Source organism: Eretmochelys imbricata, chromosome 2 (genome assembly GCF_965152235.1).
Source record: "Eretmochelys imbricata isolate rEreImb1 chromosome 2, rEreImb1.hap1, whole genome shotgun sequence".
Lineage (NCBI taxonomy): Eukaryota > Metazoa > Chordata > Testudines > Cheloniidae > Eretmochelys > Eretmochelys imbricata.
Genome location: NC_135573.1, coordinates 96,635,559 through 96,657,179, shown reverse-complemented (window position 1 = coordinate 96,657,179; position 21,621 = coordinate 96,635,559). Strand labels below are relative to the sequence as shown.

Genomic DNA, 21,621 nt, shown 5'->3' with positions numbered 1-21,621 from the left:
TGTGGTTTCAAAACAAGAAAGCTAGTGTACTTTGAAAATACAAAGCATTTGGTGTCTCACTAATGATAGGTGATTTTATGAACCACAATACCCAAATACACTTAGAACTTTATTCATTCATCATGCCAGCTAACTGTTCAATACATAAATTGCTTGAAGTTTGGCTTTAAAGTGTCTTGAGATTTTAATTGTTTTTTGCCTCTCTCTTTCGCGTGACAGCATCACTCCCCTAGCAAATGCTTATAGCAACACTTGGCAAAAAACAGAATCCGTGTCACTGCTTGCCTTAATAATGTCCCATAGGTATGTTTACTTGTTCTACAAGCTTAGCTGAAAACCTCAAGAGTCTCAGGACCATCTGGGCACAAAACCCAGACAAAGACAAATAATAAATCATCATCAAAACCTCTGTAAACAACAACACAATCAAAACTTCCAGTATTGGTTACTTTAAAAAAATGCAACACATTTCCTTTAACATAAGGCTTACTATTTATTGCTGTATCTTAATCCATCTTCTGAGTCATTGTTTCATATACAGCTTGATTTCCTGAAGCTGGAGATGTGGTAGTAATTGCTTACCTGACTCACAGGCAAATGTCTTTGATGTCTCATCATGAAAAATAATTGCCACTGCATGCTTCTTTGTCTCTCTAGGCAGTCTGGTTATGTTTTTGATGTTGTGAAGCTCAGTTACCTTGAAGTGAAGAGAAACATATTTTAGACCAGTGTATAAATAGTACAGAACACTCACCCCAGATGTTCAGTTTTCACTACAATCACCACATTGTCGGATAGCCATCTGAATTCATTTTCTTGTAGCTGAGAAACAATATACAAGTGTGTCAAGTCAACAGCTGCAGAATTGTCTACAGAATTTATCTTCTGTCAAAAATATATGGTCTTATTTTTTTTTCATTTTATGAGAATGTGCATGAAAAAGTATTAACATATTCTTTTTCATCTAGACTGGCTTTGCACTCTCCCTATACTACAACAAACTTCTGTGAACATACAAATTGGCAAATCTGTTGCAGAATTTGTAGCCAGTATGTTGCTGTTAAAGAAATAGCAGTATCTTATTAGCCAAGGGAAGCAGCCAATTCATTGTACCAATTAACACCATACACCTTCATACTGACACTGTGTCATTTATCTTTAAAGTGGAATTGGCAGCTCCAGTGCTGTCCTTGTCAAAACTAGAAAGTCATAATTCTAACTTTAACTATGGATCCAAAAATTGAGAAGGTCCAGGAAAAGCTTAGCAAGAAGAAATTAGCCATAATATAATAAATTAATTGCATAAACAATGCAATATACATTTTCCCATCGTTTAATTCTCATGGATTTTTTCAATTAACACTAAATGGGAGAAAAATACCCAGAAAAATACGAGTACTTCTAGTACTGCCTATTAAGTAGCATTTCCCATTACAAGGCCCTGATTTTAGTTCCTCATAACTTTGTGAAACTTTAACCATTTAGGCTGAAATTTTCCAGGCCAGGTGTCTCCCTCATGCTGAATTGTTCTGAAAATTTTCAGCCAAAACAGTTCAGCCATTTATAAAAAAAGATGCTAAGGATTTTACCCATAACAACAAAATTCTGGAGCCCTTTTCTATGGACAGCTCTAGCACTCACATTCAAGGACTAGAAATTTGGCAGGGAGATGGCCTATATGTCAGCAATGGGCCTGTTACTGTCCACATGAAAATCTGCCCAAATTTGGCCAATTTATAAGCATTTGAAAAAATTCCCTTTTACACATGTTCAGTAGAGACTTAAAGGATTTTAGCTGCTAAACTCTAAAAAAATTCTATTCACGCTGAGCATGTTCCAGCCCAGGAATACAAAGGACCTTCCCTATACTTGCTTGTCTGGGTTGCTATGGACTGTGAGGGTCTGGACTCCTGACCTGCAAGAAGAGTTTGTCTCATGAAAGCAATGACACCCCTACTCCCAATGCCCAGAATGCAGAGGTCATAGGAGCTAGACCAGCTGGGAGCAGTAGATTGCAGAAGGAAAATGATCAGGATGAGAGAGGGTAGAGAGTGGTACTGAAGGCTGGTAGTAGGGGAAGAGAGGGAAACTGGGTTGGAAGTTGGGGAAGAATATGACTGGTTGGGCAAGGTGACTGGATTGGAATTCAGTAGGTGATAGGGGAGACAGATTGGTGAGGAGTTGGAGGGAAACTGGAATGGCTAGAAAAAGAGACTGGGTCCAAGAACCATGGAGTGGGGAGGGGAGAACATGAAGATGGTGGAGAGGCAGATCTGATGAGGAACCAGAATAGAGGGGAAGAACTAGGACTGGCTGGGAAGGATGGGATAAGGAGTTGGGGGACATTAAGATTGGATGAGGAATCCAGGGAGGGAGATTCGAATTGTTAAGCAATAAGGATGGTAAAAATTCGTAGAGATAGGGATGGGGAACAGGACAAGTCATGACTGAGGCAGGGAGATTGTGCCTGGGATGAGAAGCCTGAGGAGTGGGGTCTGGGACTGGATAGGCAAGGTGAATGGGATTGGAAAAAGACAAAAAGGGGAGTGAAGAATAAGACGGGCACAAAGACAGGTTGGAGAGGATGGTGCACCAGGGTTTGTGCCCACTAGAGCACACTCACTTCCGCTGCCTGGAACAGAATACCAGATTCCTTAAGTCTCACCAAATTTTTGCTGTCAGCAAATTTCTGTCAAACTCACTGGCAAAGGGACCCATCTCTCTCTAGCAGTGGTCCAAAGACAAAATGGAAAGCTACTCCTGCTATCAGTTACTCTTTAGGTCAAGTGGCAGAGGTCTGCGTGGTTGATCTAAAGGTTCCAACCCTGCTGATGCACATATGGGGGTCAATATGATACTGTCAAAGTTTGACTCAGACTCACAATTTATCAGACCACTCTGTTTTATTAGCAAAGCTGCTCTGCTAATACATTTAGAAGTGAGCCCCCCGAGTGGGGCTTGTGTCTCTTAATTTATACAGTTTTTTGGAGAACAAGTTACAGAGAAGTTACAGACAGAAGAAGAAAAAGATTTTAGTCACCACCCTTCGAGATCCCTGAGACCAGTCACGTATCTTCAATTACCTGCCACCCTTAACAATCTCCTTTAACAGCTTCCAGTTAACTTAACTAATTGCCCTTCACACCTTCCATTCTGATGCCTGCTTCTTAGACGTGCTGGCCCTATCTTAATTGCTTCTCCATTCAAAAGCTAACTGTCCCTACGTGTGCTCCCTCAGATACTTTGTAACATGTTTTGGCATGCCCTCTCATATACAATGTATCCAGCATGTCCCCTTATACAACGTTATACTTATACATTGTTATACTTCCACAATACCATATGATGGAATTTCAGGGTTTTTCCCCCTGTTTGTTCTCATAAAAACCTTGGAAGTTGTACACAGAAGAACTATGTTAAAAGAACATTACTGGGACCTAGTCTCCACTGGCAACCCCTCCTAGTGAATATACACTGATACTGGAAAAAAGGTTCTTTGCTGAATGCATCCGATGAAGTGAGCTGTAGCTCATGAAAGCTTATGCTCAAATAAATTTGTTAGTCTCTAAGGTGCCACAAGTACTCCTGTTCTTTTTGCGAATACAGACTAACATGGTTGCTACTCTGAAACCTATAGATTACACTGGTTCCCCAAATAAAATAAGCTCTACCAACAAAAAAAAATTTCTGCTTTTGCTGTGTCTACACTAGGATTTTTGCCACTTTAGTAATGCTGTTAAAAAAACAAAACAAAACCCTAACTGACATTACTATACCGGCAAAAGTTTCTCATGTAGACTTAGACTAAGGTCGTAAAGTCAAGCACTCGAAAGTTAGGAAATGCAGAATTAAGGTTACCTGTGCAACCTTAATTAGCCCCCTTGTGAGTATCCATTATGATACAGTTTTTAACTACATGAGCACATACTATATATTCCACAAGATCCCTGCCTCTGGGCACAGGATGGACATTGTTCATTGAACAAACAGCTATTCAATATTTTGTTTTATCTTCATTGTTCAACATGTGGTCCTAGATCTTATGTACTGCACACTAATCGAACACTGCTCTGCAGACATAATTGTTCATTTCTTCAGGTTTTTTTTATGGCGCTCATCACCATAATATCTGAGTACTTCATAAAGAGTTCATTTAATATTCACAATACTCCCCCACCTCCGTGAGGTGAGGGGATGGTATTATCCCTGTCAAGGTTCCTTCCCCACTCTGAACTCTAGGGTACAGATGTGGGGACCTTCATGAAAGACCCCCTAAGCTTATTCTTACCAGCTTTGCTTAAACGCTGCTACCACCAAAGTGTTACACAAAGAACAGGGGAAGTGCCCACTTGGAAACGTATCCCCCCCAAAATATCTCCCCAAGCACTATACCTCCTTTCCTGGGGAAAGCTTGATAAAAATCCTCACCAATTTGCATGGATGAACACAAACCCAAACCCTTGGATCTTAAGAACAATGAAAAAAAGCAATCAGGTTCTTAAAAGAAGACTTTTAATTAAAGAAAAAATAAAAGGATCACCTCTGTAAAATCAGAATGGTAAATACCTTACAGGGTAATCTGATTCAAAACATAGAGAATCCCTCTAGGCTAAACGTTAAGTTACAAAAAGACTCAAAAACAGGATATACATCCCATTCAGCACAACTTATTTTCTCAGCCATTTAAACAAAATAGAATCTAATGCATATCTAACTAGATTGCTTACTGACTCTTTACAGGAGTTCTGACCTGCATTCCTGCTCTGGTCCCAGCAAAAGGATCACACACAGAGAGAGACCCTTTGTCCCCCCCTCCCCAGCTTTGAAAGTATCTTGTCGCCTCATTAGTCATTTTGGTCAGGTGCCAGCGAGGTTATCTTAGCTTCTTAACCCTTTACAGGTGAAAGGGTTTTTCCTCTGGCCAGGAGAGATTTAAAGGTATTTACCCTTCCCTTTATATTTATGACAATCCCATTTTACAAATGGGAGCTGAAGCATAAGAGATTATGGTCAAAAGTATCCACTAATTTGGGGTGCTCAATTACTGACACCTGTTGCCTCCAGAGAGGCGCCACAAAGAAGGAAGCGGGGAAAATGCATTAATTAATGGTGGGAGGGTAGGAAGCGCAGAATCCAATAACTGAAGGGCAGGAAGATGCCAGAATTTAATAAATGAAGGGGAACCCAAAATTAATTCACTACAAGATAGGAGGGTGGATAAACTCCCAGGCTCATTAATTAGGAATAGGATTTAGAGCTCAGAAATCATGAGATTGACTGACTGGAGGGAGTCCAAATTAACTAACTGAGGTGTAGGTTAGTTCTCAGTGTGTGATTATTGGTCTTAATTTATTAAATTATTTATTATCAGCAATCCATGGACAGAGGGGTGGGGAAATAAGTTGCACCCATACTCTGAGCCCCTCTCAGCTTCACCACAGGGCACTTGGATGCCAGCGATGCGGAGAAAACCCTCACAATCTGGCACCAGGTCTACGGCCAAAATACAGGTGGGAGGATCATTCGAGAGAAGGAGTGGCTTTCTCTCTTCCCAGACTTCTCTAAACCCCACCCAAGCTAGCGATCTGGTTATTTATTGGTGCGGGAGTGGAGATGTAGTTTAGACAGATGTGGCTTTGGAGGTTTTGTAGCCTTGGAAGTGTGAAATCTCAGGTACTTTTCACTATGGATAGAAAAGTTGGGCCTATAATTTTAAAGGCGTTTTGGCACCTAAGGATGCAGATACGTGGCTAGTGAGGTTTTTCAGAGGTGCTTAACTGCCATTGACTTAAGATTAGGGGTTCAGAATCTAAATAGATAAGTAACACTATAACATGAAAGAAATATAGATGACCCTAATTAAATGGGGAGAAGCATATGAAGTAGACGGTGTTGGATGTATCTGTATAAATGGTTATGAGAACAACGTTCAGAAAAACCCAGTATAATATGCACTAAATGAACAATAGAAGATTTCTCTCTCTGGAGCAGGAGGAAAGGAAATACTAGATAATAATCTTCAAAAGCTTTGAATGGTGACAAGATGTCATAAACTGCATCAAGAACTCTTTAAACAACTCTTCAGCCAGAGATACAAGTTATGCTAGGTAGAGATTTTTTCCTTTATCACTTGAGGATTAAAGATTATCAAAATGATCCTGCAGTAAATAGTTCCTGAGCTGCCTTTGATAAAAAAAATAGAATAAAAAAATACTCCAATCTAGGCACCGAAACTATATAAGAATTTTGATAGTAACTCAAATTTTGTTCAGAGGCTACTATCAACAAAACTGTGAAGATATATTTAGCCATCCACACAGAAGCAAAAGATTTTACTTGTCTCTCATACTAATCAGTATATTAAATTATATCATGCAACAAATAATTGTATTAAAATACATCAGCAATAGAAAAAACAGTGTCAGTCACACACAGAGTAGCATTCAACATTGCCAATTGGAAGTAAGCAGGGGGTGAGTCCTTCTGTTTGACTCACTGGGAAGAAATGCTTTGATTTTCATGGGACTCAGATACACACCTTAGAAGCAGGGCAATGGGGGACCATTTTCTGCCACATTCTTTTTGTCCTTTACAATGTGCTATGATCAGCACTGAGCCACCATGGTTCTCCAGATTTTCAACAGACTGTTCGTAAAGTTCCTTGTTTGGTGGGTCAAGTACAGCTGCATGAAATTCACATTTGGTTTCATAGGATTTTGATTCCTAGAATGTCGTGGGCTTCCTGCCACTCATATTGGTTGTCACCATATTGGTTGCCACCATATTGGTTGTACAGGGCAGGGGGTTAATTGGTTGTTGAATAATGCAAAATTTCATGTAGAAAATGCGCTTATTTTTTCCATAAAATTCATGAAATTTTCTATGGAAATGGGCCTATTTTCAATACCGTAAAAAATATTTGGAGTTGTTTTGTATTTAATTACAAATGTTTCCCCTGTATAGATTTCTGTTATTAGAAACCTTTCAAGGTTTAGAGCCTGTTCTCAGGATTTTTCTTGGTCAATAAAAAGAATTCTACTACTGAATTTTTTAAACAGCTACTTCTCTTCCCACTAAAGGGACATTGCCTACTTGGAATCCAGCCATTTTCCGAAAGTGGAGTTATAATTACTTTCAGGTACTCCCAACTGCTCCTGACCCCTCCTAATGACATTTGAGGTTTTCAAGTCACATGTTTTCATTTTTTAAAAGTATTTCTCACCCATTGGGATATGAGATTCCCACACAAATATTGGGGCAAACTGACCAAAAGGCTACACAAGTGAAACTAACTACAGAGAAATAGTGAGAGTGACCATACTCAAAGTACTGCCAAGCGCATAAAATGAACAAAACTGAAAAAAAAAGAGTCAAGATGTTTCCTGCATTCTTTAATCTTTGACTGACATCAATCTCAGACGAAACTGTCCAGTTAACTGATGCAACAAGAATCACCTTAGCAATAGTGGTGGAGCCTTCCCAAAAGTGTGTGGGTCCCTGGGTGGGTCTCTGCCCCCTCCGTGGTCCCATCCCCAGCCAAGCTGGAAGCTGGAGCAGGCTGGGAACCACGGACCCTCCACCTGCCTGGGGTAGGGAGGACAAGAGCATCCCCCAGCTCTTGTCCATGCCCAGCAGCCCCCCTGCTCAGGGTTTGTGGCTCCTGCACAGCTCTCCCCAACCCGACTCCAGCCAAGGGATGGGGCCTTGGAGCCACAGCCCGTCCATGGTAACTGGGTGAGGGGCCCTTGGGGCAGGGATATGGGGTGCTCTCTGCCCCCGCACTTCAGCCACTGCAGGTGGAGGGTCTGTGGTGCCCCATGCTGCCCAGAATCCCTGGCTGGGCTCCAGCTGCTGGCGAGGTGGGATGGCCCATGGCAAAATGTGGACGGGCCAGGCCTGTCTACTTTCAAAAAGTGAGAGGGCCATGGCCCCTCTGGTTCCAGAGCCCTTACATCTTATAAAAGAAAATCCAGTTTTCACATAATTTTGCTTCTGGCACTTTAGTAACTCCTTCTGTTCATAATGGGTCAGGTCCTCAGCCCTCTTTCAGCAATGCAAAAAGGGATAGAAATTTGTCTTTAAAAGCCTGCTGGGGATTATCCTTATATCACTGTCAGAAAGCTAGTATTGCTAGCTCTTCATCAGCTTCTCCTGGCAGCTCAACTTGTTCTGAGGACCAGATAAGTTCATGACTGCTCCTAGCATCAAAATCTGGAAAGCCAGTAGAAAGCAACTTATGCCTCTGTACTCAAGTGTGCTAAGTACAAGATCTTAAGTATCTAGTTCTGCTTGTGTCCACACTTAAATTTGTCTTCCACTGCTGTAAGTGGCCTATTAGGCCAATATAGTAATATCACCTCCCCAAGCAGCATTGAGCCAAGGTCAAGGTACAGAGATCAACATAGCTGATAGGTAGACACTGTGTTACCTGTGCCAAGCCTAATAGTCATCCAGCAGCTGTCCCACAATGCCCAACACTGACTGCTCTGGTCACCATTGTGAACTCTACTGCCCAGGGGTTATGGAAACTGGAAGCTGCCTCTCTCCTTTAAAGACCCACAATTTTTTGAAATTCCTTTTCCTGATTTCCTCTCTAGCAGCTCTCCATTGTTGTGTGCATCTGCCCAGCTGACCATGCCAGCTATGTGCTCCAGACATGCTCCAGCCTGGAGCAGACAAGAGATATTGGATCTCTTGGGCCTTTGGTGAGAAGAGGCTGTGCAAGCACAGCTATGGACCTGCCACGGAAACGTGGATATCAACAAGCAGACTGCTCAGCCTGCCCCTGGTTCCTGACTATTTTCTGTGACTTGACCCTGGGCCCCAGGTCCTGCTTCCAGACTATGGCTTGACCCCACCCCTTCAGCTCTGGACCCAGGTTATTGACTGTGGCTCGACCTCCTTCTCCAGTCCATCTATGGACATGACTGTCTGGCTGTGGTCCCTGACACCCACTCTCATGAAAACTCCTCTTTCTCATCCTTGTGTGTGCCCGTGCGCAATTATATTTCTCAAAATATGCAATGTTGTTGTAGTTGTGTTGGTTCCAGGACAATAGAGAGATGTGGGTGAGTAATATCTTCTAGTGGACCAACTTCTTGTCTCTCCCACCGACAGATTTTGGTTTAATAACAGAACCACCTTGTCTCTTTCATATTTCTCAATGGCTTTCATTACAGGGCCTAGGTATGAAGTCTTTCTTTTACCTCAGATTGTTTTTTCCCCACTCTACCTGCCAGGCCATCTAAGAGAATGCCCTTGTGATAGTTGCTCCATTGTTTGGAAGTTAGACCAATTCAGCCCTAACAGCTTGCAATCACTGCTCTTATGATTGTGGGTGGAGGGGAAGTGTTGAAACGATGCTCCTCCTGACGTTCCACCTGGGCATCTCAGAAATCCTGTAACACATTTTGGGGTATAGAGCAATATCTATTAACAAGTACTACCACATTCATCAAAAAGTAGCTCTGCCACATTTGTTCAACTGAATGGTCTTTCCTAGCCTCATTGCCTACGAATCTGTGAAAAAAATTACATGGAAAAAAGTAAAGTTTTTGCTTTCTTGTTCAACGGACACTCAGGTTCACAGTCATCAGGACACTGGTGTTCCTATGACTGTGACAAAAACTTAATATTAAGAGTATTTTCCTTATATTATAAATCAAAAGCCATGAGTTGGCCCACTTCAGAAAGCTTGCACACTAGATTATTACTTCTACCCCTCGTGTAAACAATGTCGACTGGCCAGCCTAATGCATAGTCAAGCTACTTTAGGTATCCCCAGAATGTTTTTGTTGTTGTTTAGAATGGGTAATTTTGTTCTAGTGATCAGTCACTATGATCATCTATTGGTACTCCACTACATATTAGTGTATGAGTTAACACGACTGCCGATTTTTCTATTAAGTCATTATCTATTTCACAGTAATATGGCCCTTGTTTCTGCAGCACTGACTGATCTCTGTTACGTCTAGTGATGTTTCTGAATCCAGAATCTTGTTCTTTTTCAAGCCAGGTCTCTGATGCAATGTCTCACAATGCTGTCCAAAGACCAATTTCAGATGGTATATAGAGCTATTTCTGTTACAGGGATTAAACATATGGAAGTCTTGAAATTCTTGATAGCACAACCTAGCATTCTTTATGCAGAGATGATGTGTAACTCTTGATAGTGTGTGTGGGGGGAGGGGAGGGGCACCACCTGCTGTGTAGGGCCGGCTCTGAGTCAACAAGAAACCCATACACAGGAGTTGGGCAGGCCAGCCCTGCCCCAAGCTCTTGCAGGCTGGGTGGTTTCCAGATGTGGCTTCCAAGCCCCCCTTTCTCTCCCCCCACCCCCACAGCCAGGGACTTTTGCGCATTAGCCACCCTGTGGCCCTGGTTAAATCCCCCCCAGGTCTCTGTGCAAGACACGAACATACATCGGGGCAGGGGCCTGGCCTCACGGGCCCCTGCAAGCCTCTGGCAAGTGCGGCATTTGCCTACCATGCACAGCCCCGTTGTGGCTGGAGGGTCACTGTAGGTCAGCACCAGGGTGACAAAGGGTAAAGGGGGACAGCTCGTTATTGCTGACATCCCTGTTTTGAAATAAACTACTGTGCAATCACATATTTAGAACCCACTCCCTGCAAAAAAAGAAATACAAATAAAAATATAAGGCAGAACTCTGGGGGAGCACATGGTGTTGCCTCTGTCTGTAAGGGTTTCCAAGGCCTTTTTAGACAAACTAACCCCCGCATCCAAAAAGACACTACACAAGAACAAGCACCTTAAACATCCACTCCCATGTCTTCATTGGGTGTGTCTTTGGTATGAATTCAATTGTGATCATATATGAAAATGACATCGAAATAGGAGAGATAATAAACCCACAAATCTGAAGAATTGTCACAGATGAAGTGTCACTAGAGGAGGTTTTGGAATTAATTGAGAAACTTAACTGTAACAAGTCACCAGGATGAGATGGCATTCACCCAAGAGATCTGAAAGAACTCAAATGTGAAATTGCGGAACTATTAACTGTGGTTTGTAACCTGTCCTTTAAATCAGCTACGGTACCCAATGACTGGAAGATAGCTAATGTAATGCCAATATTTAAGAAGGGCTCTAGAGGTGATCCTGGCAATTACAGACCGGTAAGTCTAACGTCAGTATCGGACAAATTAGTTGAAACAACAGTAAAGAATAAAATTGTCAGACACATACAAGAACATAAATTGTTAAGCAAAAGTCAACATGGTTTCTGTAAAGGGAGATCATGTCTTACTAATCTATTAGAGTTCTTTGAGGGGGTCAACAAACATGTGGACGAGGGGGATCCAGTGGACATAGTGTACTTAGATTTCCAGAAAGCCTTTGACAAGGTCCCTCACCAAAGGCTCTTACATAAATTAAGTTGTCTTGGGATAAGAGGGAAGATCCTTTCATGGATTGAGAACTGGTTAAAAGACAGGGAACAAAGGGTAGGAATAAATGGTAAATTTTCAGGATGGAGAGGGTAACTAGTGGTGTGCCCCAAAGGGTCAGTCCTAGGACCAATCCTATTCAACTTATTCATAAATGGTCTGGAGAAAGGGGTAAACAGTGAGGTGGCAAAGTTTTCAGATGATACTAAACTGCTCAAGATAGTTAAGACCAAAGCAGACTGTGAAGAACCTCAAAAAGATCTCACAAAACTAAGTGATTGGGCAACAAAATGGCAAATGAAATTTAATGTGGAAAAATGTAAAGTAATGCACATCGGAAAAAATAACCCCAACTATACGTACAATATGATGGGGGCTAATTTAGCTACACCTAATCAGGAGAAAGATCTTGGAGTCATCGTGGATAGTTCTCTGAAGACGTCCACGCAGTCTGCTGCCGGCAATCAAAAAAGCAAACGGGATGTTAGGAATCATTAAAAAAGGAATAGAGAATAAGACAGAGAATATCTTATTGTCCTTATATAAATCCATGGTACACCCACATCTTGAATAGTGCGTACAGATGTGGTCCCCTCATCTCATAAAATATATACTGGCATTAGAAAAGGTTCAGAAAAGGGCAACTAAAATGATTAGGGGTTTGGAACGGGTCCCATATGAGGAGAAATTAAAGAGGCTAGGACTTTTCAGCTTGGAAAAGAGGAGACTAAGAGGGGATATGATAGAGGTATATAAAATCATGAGTGGTGTGGAAAAAGTGAATAAGGAAAAGTTATTTACTTGTTCCCATAATATAAGAACTAGGGGCCACCAAATGAAATTAATGGGTAGCAGGTTTAAACAAATAAAAGGAAGTTCTTCTTCACACAGCACACAGTTAACCTGTGGAATTCCTTGCCTGAGGAGGTTGTGAAGGCTAGGACCATAACAGGGTTTAAAAGAGAACTGGATAAATTCATGGAGGTTAAATCCATTAATGGCTATTAGCCAGGATGGGTAAGGAATGGTGTCCCTAGGCTCTGTTTGTCAGAGGGCGGAGATGAATGGCAGGAGAGAGATCACTTGATTATTACCTGTTATGTTCACTCCTCTGGGGCACCTGACATTGGCCACTGTCGGTAGACAGGATACTGGGCTGGATGGACCTTTGGTCTGAGCCAGTATGGCCATTCTTATGTTCACAACACAGAGCCAAACTGGTGATATGAGCTTCACCATCCATCCCCTTTAATCTACTATAAAAAAAATCTATTATGCAAAAAAAACCAATCACACAAAAACTAGGGAATTAACAACATACATTCTTAACTTCACCATTCTGTTGCACTGTTTTTGGTTACACCTACTTCATTTATATCTCTGCATAAACTGTAAATTTTTCAGGACAGGTGCTTTGTTATTATGGTGACGGGATATACAGGTAAATAGATGGATCAATGCACTGATAGTCTTCATATCTGTCTGTGAAGCACAGAACATATTGATAATACTGTATTGTATTAATAATCATAATTAATAATAGAGCAGTGGGGTCTACAGGCAACAATAAGAGATTTGATTATAATAAATGTAAAATCCTACATACCAGGAGATGCAGTGAATTGCACAGATACAAAATGGGATGACTGACTAATAGCTGAACCAATCACACTGAAATGAGTTCATTTCCATTTTGTCTACTTAATACTCTACTAAAATTACTCTCTTATTCAACCAGGTTATACTATGGAATTGAGATTTACAGGGGAGCGGAGAAATGTCTTAATATATGCCTTGCAAAGTTACAAAAGAGTTCAGCTGCAGTATTCATTTATGCAAATAAATCTTGTCTGTGTATATTACTCAAATCCAGGAACATGATCCTAAAATGATATATTTAAACATCTCACTGCTCCACAGTGAAGGCCTAAATCATAGTCAGAAAATAAAGCCCTATGACAAACAAAAACAGATAATGAAGACATGCAAAAACAATATATAGAATTATAGAAATGTAGGACTGAAGGGACCTTGGGAAGTTATCAAGTCCAACACCCTTCATTGAAGCCAAGTAATCCTAGACCATCCCTTACCGCTTTCTGTCCAAGCTGCTCTCAAAAGCCTCCAGTGATGGGGCTCCAGTGACAGCCTCCTTTGAAAGATTATAGTTAGAAAGGTTTTCCTAATATCTAACTTATATCTCCCTTGCTGTGGTTTAAACCCATTACTTGCTGTCCTACCTTCAGTGGACATGGTGAACAATTGGTCACAGTCCTCTTTATAACTGTTCTTAACATGTTTGAAGAAGTTTCAATTTGTGATCCACTATCACCCCCAGATCCTTTTCAGCAGTAGTACCACCTAGCTACTAATTCCCCATTTTGTAAAATTCCTAAATGAAGTTCTTTGCACTTGTCTTTATTGAATTTTATCTTGTCCAATTTGCCAAGATCATTTAAAATTCTAATCCTGTCCTCCAAGGTGCTTGCAATCCCTCCCAGTTTAGTGTCACCCACAGATGTTATAAGCACTCTCTCCACTCCATTATCCAAGTCATTCATGAAAATATTGAATAGTACTGGATCCAGGACTGAGCCCTGTGGGATCCTACAAGGTACACCCTCCCAGTTTAACAGTGAATCACTGATAACTACTTTTTGAGTATGATCTTTCAACTTTTCCCTAGTATCATCAGAGGAAATTGAAAAACACCGAACATTTTATTCTTAGACATGTCCTGTTTGCATCATTCTAAAAATGTGCCTGATATCTGGAAGTGGGACAGGGAATGTTCTTGAGAGTCCATATACCTCACAGTATTTACATTGCACAGATTCCTGGAAATTGCCTGGATGGAAGGAAAGGTCTGAATCGACATGAATGGATTTCTATTTTTTAGCATGCCACTAGCTTCCTGTCACTACATTTCTATTAACAACAACGATAGAAGTAGAGGAAAAGGACAGCAAAATGTAAGTGTTCACTCTTTGCTATCTGAATAATGACCCATATGCTACCATCTGCTGTGCAAGACCAAGCATATAATGACGTGAGGAAGGGAAAACCAATGGAATGACAAAGGGCAGCAGCTCTGCTGCATTCTTACTTGGGCCCCAGAAACTGCAGAAGTCCCTCACTCCAAAAGGGACAACACTGCAAGAAATGGAAGGAGCAACTGCTAGATGTACAGTGATCCAACAGAAAACTGCACAGTGCTTGAGTCAGCAGTAGCTCCCTTTACATGACTGAACCCTACTGACACCAAGGGGAGGTTGTGCTGGAGTTGCATAGCTTTGTGGCTCTAAAGGAGGCCATGTGGTCATTGAGAAGCAAGGAGACCTGAGGAAATGCAGAAGTCTGGGTTTACAGTGGGATGTGTGTCCCAGATCTGTGAGTATCTCAGGATATTTGCGGAAGCTGAACTCAACCGATATGGGACAGCAAATCCTGCCCCGCTAACCAGAGCAATTAAGATGAGATGCATTTTTCTAGCTCCAGTGCAGCTTTTTATGGATAAGGGCACAGCATGTGGCCAAGCGCAGATATGGAAGGCTGAAAAACAAGCTTGAACAAAAAAATATTAAAAAATCTGGATACCGCAAAACCTGTTTTAGAAGGAAAGTGACAAAACTGAATGGAGAACAAGAGACCAGATAAGACCACACAGAATTAGATGAGGAAGGTTGAAGAGAGTATCAACAAAGTAACTATGAAGGAAGAAGAACAGAATAGAGGAATGAGAGAAAATGTAAACGAAGACCAGAGCCTACTGACTGAGCGCACAGTTCTTTTCACCCCTGCGGGGGAATCTCCCCCTGGGACAGGGGAGGCAGTAGCACTAGTAATGCCGTCTTCCAGGAGTTCTGCCAGGGAGACACATAGTGGCCTCCACCCTTGCTCCCCAGGGCATGCCTCCAGGCACTTGGACTGAAGAGAAAGGTTTGCAAGCACCTGCTTCCAGGCCCAACATAGACAGCCTCCATCCTTGCGAGCTCACGTAACAGGAGGGTGACTCAAGCCTCATGAATGGAAAAAGCTGAGGAGAGAGAGACTATCCCAAAATAAGTGAGAAAGAATAAACATACAAAACGTAGACAAGGTACAGTCAAGAAAGGCCACTACAAGAAAATGAAAATTTGACTGGAGAAAATATGCACAGCTCAGAAAATGAACACTCTCTTATTTCCTGTTGCCTTTTGATTTGATCTTTTAAAACAACTGAAACATTCCGAAGATCAAAATTCTTCAGTTATTTTTGAGAATGCAATCTTTATTATTGTAAATTTTGAACTGAGTGAAAAATAAATAAAAATCTTTCATTTATTCTTAGGATTTAAATAATTTAAAAAAACCCTGGAAATTGTATTTATCATTTGAACCATAAAACTGATTGACCCTCACCTTTAACAGAGCATCATTATTATCATCATTAAACTGACTCCCAGGAAATTCACCCTACCGCACCCTGCCACCATATGATGCAAAACCTGTCCAGCTACCATAAAACTTCAAACAAATTGATTCCAGAATTCTTTTGTCTTGTTTCCATGAAATCTAAATTAAAAAAAAAAAAAATCAACCATCATTTGATGGGGGGGTTTGCTATATATTTCACAACATATATTAAGTGCTTCATAGTCTCTACAACTCAGGTCTACCAAATCTGCTTGATCACTGCAAATTATTCATGTAGACTGGCATTCGTTAGGCAATAAGGCAGAGCCCTCATCACAGCAATGTCTCTTGAAGTATACTGCTGTAATGCTTCCAGAACTGAACAACTGCTGCATAATCCGTAAAATCAGCCAGCCACTGGGGTTACAGTGTTCCTGGCCAATCGTCTGCAGTTGTAAAATGGAGTTTAAAGCCTAGTTGTGATCTCTCTCATTTTAATCACTAATTATTATTTTTATAGCTACTGAAAAAGAATTGCCTTTATACTTCAAAAAATACTTTGCAGACAAAGATTAATCAACTGTAATATAAAAACACAACTTCCACAACTCCCCCCACCCTATATATTTTCCAAACTGTACCATTCATTTTGGTTCACAAATTGAATATCATAGAACAATCATCTTGGTGCGTGATTAAAATATAAAAACCGCAGGGAGAATTGATAGTTTGGAAATGTTTTAAATAAGCCATAATTTGATTAAAAGAACCTTGCAATTTAAAATCCAAATTTAGATTTGAAAAATAAAGTAGATTTGAGGATGTGGGGAAGAGGGAGTTTAAAAAAAAACAAATATGAATAGCAAACATCTCATTCTCTTCTTTCCAAATTTCAATAAAGATGGTTTTTAAAACTGATCAGTCCCCTGATGTGATGGGAACACAAATGCAATAGCATTTTGCTTTTGTCTGAGAAACAGAAATGGAGAACTGATCAGTTTAGTGTAATCATCCAAGCAGAAAGTAATACATGAACTGCATAAATGGTGAAATTATTTCACTTTTAATAATATATTTAGATTACTACAGTATGACAATACTAGTAGAGTATGCCAATCAGCTCCCATCTTTTATCCATCATAATGCTCTCCAATAGTCCATTTGGGTCCAAACTTTTCATAATTGATCTGAATCCAAAAGTATTTTTTTTTCCTCTGAAAGATGTGTGAAATTTCAGTTTGAGTAAAATCAAAAGTAAATATACTTTTCCAACTTTTAAATGTTGCCCGTAGTTTGCTAAAAATGACACCATTTTCAGAACTCCAGATCTGTCACTAACAGCTATTTATTAAGTTTGAAGTTACTTTAGAACAAATTGTGACTAATAATTAACTTGTGTATGTATAGCAGAATATTTTCATTAGGGTTTAACAACATAGTCGTCTTTGGAACTACTGAACTGCTGAATTCTGCTCTTTAAAATGATGTAAATCCAGACTCACAGTTTCCTTCAGTAGGAGTAGGTGTTGAACTCTGCACAGATTAACTTCTGAAATCATGCAATGTTCAGAGCATAAATCTGATTTACCCCATTTTAAATCAGGTGAGACTTTGCCCCAATCATTTTTAAAGGTTTAATTAGTCATGTGACAAATTAAAATGAGACACATCTGTGTGTATTGTGTTGGACTGGCATGGCTTTAACTGACTCCTGCAAAATTCAGGTATACAAAATTCACGGCATAATTTGCATCCACAATTTAAGTCTTTGAGTAGGTCAAGGTGCTCCATGTGGGTAGACTTCCGAGCCTGCATATAGTATCACTGACTTCAAAAGGATGTTGAGATGCAGCCTCATTCTCAGACTTCACCTTTGTTACTGATTCAAGACTCCACTATAGGCTGTCACAGCCCTTCAGCTCCTTCCAGGTTTCTGTCATCTGAAGATTTCACTTCAGATGAGCCTGAATCTCCAGTGCTTGAGGAATCGGGGCCTAGCATCTAGCACTGATGTGTCTCCTCACACAAGTAAATTAAGAGATTTGGGGCCTGATTCAGCAAATCACTTAAGCATGTGTTTAACTTTAAGCACAAATAGTTCTATGCACTTAAAATTAATCATGCACATAAATCTTTGCAGGATTGGTGACCTTATAAAATACATTGTAATAAATATAAAGTTACCACAATAAGGCTAACATTTTCAAAACACTTAAGGGCTTGACTACATGAACACTTAGTTGGTGGCAAACTGGGGTGTAAATCTAGCCCTCATTAGCCTGCTGCACATTATGTGTCTATGTGAACCCTGCTGCCACACACTAAAAGTTTTTTTTTACCAAAATTTGATCTACCCTGGTTGAAAGGGAATTAGATTAAAGTGCACTGTGGAACATTTAGTGTGTAGCAGCAGAGTGCATAGGGACACTAAGTGCACAATAGGCCAGGGCAGGATAGATTTATACCCCAGCTTGCCGCAAAATAAGTGTTCTTGTAGACAAGCCCTAAGCAGTATGAGAGATTTTGGCTATATCTACTCCAGCCATAGTGTGGACTGTGTTAATGTGAACTACGTACCTTTTAGCTCATGCCACAGTATCCACCCTGGCCTGGGACAGAGTGTCACACGTCGCTGTGCTCTGCAATTCACACCCTGCAATGCAGTGTAGATACGTCCTAAGTCCCATGGTTAAACGTGACGTAAGCACTTCGGACCAGGTCTACACTACTCAACATAGCTACTGCCTCTCGGGGAGATGAATTAACTACGCCGCCAGGAAGCTCTCCTGGCGGCTTAGAAGCATCTTCACTAAAGTGCTACAGCGGTGCAGCGGCACCAGGGCAGTTGCGCCATTGTAGCATTCTTCATGAAGACAAGCCCTCGGAACCTTTAACTATAAATGCAAAGTTTCAGAGGAGCAGCCCTGTTCGTCTGCATCCGCAAAAAGAAAAGCAGGACTTGTGGCACCTCAGAGACTAACCAATTTATTTGAGCAAAAGCTTTCGTGAGCGCTCACGAAAGCTTATGCTCAAATAAATTGGTTAGTCTCTGAGGTGCCACAAGTCTTCCTTTTCTTTTTATAAATGCAAATGTATAAAAACCAATATATGTATATGTTCTTTTTATAAATGCAAATGTATATAAACCAATGTATGCATTTACAATCATTATAGTTGCCATGTACAAGAAATTAATCATATTATATTATTTGTGGAATTTCCTATAGTATATCCGAAAGCTACAACAATCAATTAGGTAAAAGATATACAAGGTTTTTATACCAAGCATTTTACATGACAATATATAAAGCAGCACAAAGAAGTTAAAAATATTTTGCCTTTCAGAATTCTGTACTAATTTCATTTAGAAGTTGTCTGAAAAAGAGGAGGATATTCTGTATTAGAAACCCAAAAGATACTGAGAAAGGAAGCACATGGTGGTTTGAGGAAAGTGAAAAAGACTCTGGAATGAAAATACAACCCTTCGTCTGGGATTTCTGCATTTTTTTTTAAAAAAATAACATTTCTAGTATTTATTCTTCTAAAACTTCTTTTTATTGTTTCTATTGCATCTGTTTCAAAATTAAATGAAATTTATTAGCTGATTATATGAACATTCTTTTAGCTTAATTGTCATTGGGGATAAATTTGTTTAGAATATCTGTTATGACAATTATCTACAGCTACATTTTCAACCCTAATGCATTTTTAATAGCATTCTTCATCAGCCAGTGATTTGAATTTCAAATTTCCTTCTATGAAGTAGTAAAATTTACAGACAGAATTTCTGTAGCAATATTCATAATAAGTTGTTCTTTTTTTATTTACTCTAGAAGGGCTCTCTTGCAGTAAACATACCAAATACATGAAGGGGCCTTTTAATACACATAAGGCTTGTTATATTTAGTCTCTGTTTATTACCACAGAGTGAAAGTGACAATAAACCTAAATGTCTTCCCCAGCATCATATTCAACCTTAATGTCTTTGGATGTGATGTCTGTACCTGTTTGCTATTAAGGAAATTTCTTGTTCCTTAAGTTTGAGAAACCTAAATCTATACTCATTCCATGATTCGCCTAGCAAAATGCAAAGAAGCTTTTAGGGGGTCATTCCAGTTAAAAATCATACATGCTTAAAAAACAAAATTTCCTTACTGGTGTTACTGATAGTATGTTAGATGGTTAAGTTTGAAATAGTTCAAATTTACTTTTTCCTGTTTATGCTGTTCACTTCTCCTATTTGGATAATCACAAAGTAGTCAATTCCTTTAATGTGTTACACACTTTAAAAACAAAACAAAACAAAAAAACTCTATGGTAAAAGAATATTTTGGTTGCAAAATTAAGCATCCCAAAGCTAGGAAATACTAGAATTAAGGTTACCTCTGCAAGCTTTATTCATACCCTTGTGTGTATGCATTATGATACAGTCTTTATTACTTGATCACATTCTATTTTTTTTCCATAGGACCCCTGCCCTATTCCATGCACATGATGGATAGGGCTCAGTGACTGAGCAGTTATTGAACAACGAGCATAAATATTGAACGTGTGGACCATGCCTTTGCTGCACACTATTTAAACCCTGCCCCAAAGAAAAAATTGTTAATTTATCCATAGGATTTTCTATGCTGCTCATCAATACAGTATCTGAATGCTTCACAGTCAATCTTCATAACACATCTGTGTAAGGTGAAGGGTTGGTAATATCCCTATTTTACAGGAGTATTGGCACAGAGAGACTGAGGTCAAAATTTGTCCATTAACTTGGATGCCTGATATGAGACACATAGGACCTGACTTCTCAGCATACTTACCATTAGACATTACTTTACATGTTCAAAGCAAAGATCTCATTGACTTTAGTTGCAGCTCTAAGTGCTCCACACTCCAACCAAGTCAGGCACCCAGAAAACAAGTCACACATAATTAGTGATACCTCTGAAAAGTTTAGGTTAAAATGGCTTGATAGGAACTTTGTGGCAGGGGCAGAGATGGGATCTAATTCTCCAGGGCAGTATTCAACTGCCTTAACTATGAGACAATCTTTTCTCTTCATGCAATAATTCCATGTCATTCACTACACATCCTTCAAATATTACAAAAAATGAATAAAGGGTCTTCAAGAGAACAGCCTATTTAGTACGAAAGCAAACTAATAACGACTATGATTGTATTGCTCCCCCCCCCCACCCCGAGTATATAAAAATCAGATACAGTAGTTTGGCCACCTAGGCCATCTGACTTGTTATTATTGAGACCTAATTGTTTTATATGAAAGCACTTGGTGAGCTAACTTTCCTTTTCTGTATATATTTTTTTCACTTAACTGCCCTGTCTACCTTACAATTAATTCAAAACAAAATCCCCTATCATAGAATCATAGAACATCAGGGTTGGAAGGGACCTCAGGAGGTCATCTAGTCCAACCCTCTGCTCAAAGCAGGACAAATCCCCAACTAAATCATCCCAGCCAGGGCTTTGTCAAGCCTGATCTTAAAAATATTTAAGGAAGGAGAATCCACCACCTCCCTAGGTAACACATTCCAGTGTTTCACCACCCTCCTCGTGAAAAAGTTTTTCCTAATATCCAACCTAAACCTCCCCCACTGCAACTTGAGGCCATTACTCCTTGTTCTGTCATCAGCTACCACTGAGAACAGTCTAGATCCATCCTCTTTGGAACCCCCTTTCAGGTAGCTGAAAGCAGCTATCAAATCCCCCCTCATTCTTCTCTTCCTCAGACTAAACAATCCCAGTTCCCTCAGCCTCTCCTCATAAGTCATGTGTTCTAGCCCCCTAATCATTTCTGTTGCCCTCC

The 21,621-nt window shown here is 40.1% G+C and overlaps 1 protein-coding gene across 2 annotated transcripts in view; it reads right to left on the bottom strand.

Moving 5' to 3' along the window:
- The window catches only part of DOK6 (docking protein 6), a 429,579-nt gene that overhangs the window by 207,385 nt on the left and 200,573 nt on the right, over nt 1–21,621 (bottom strand). For both annotated transcript variants that reach the window (XM_077809077.1, XM_077809078.1), the window contains exon 3: nt 583–697. In XM_077809077.1, coding sequence (XP_077665203.1) covers nt 583–697 — 115 coding nt within the window. The remainder of the gene's footprint in view (nt 1–582; nt 698–21,621) is intronic.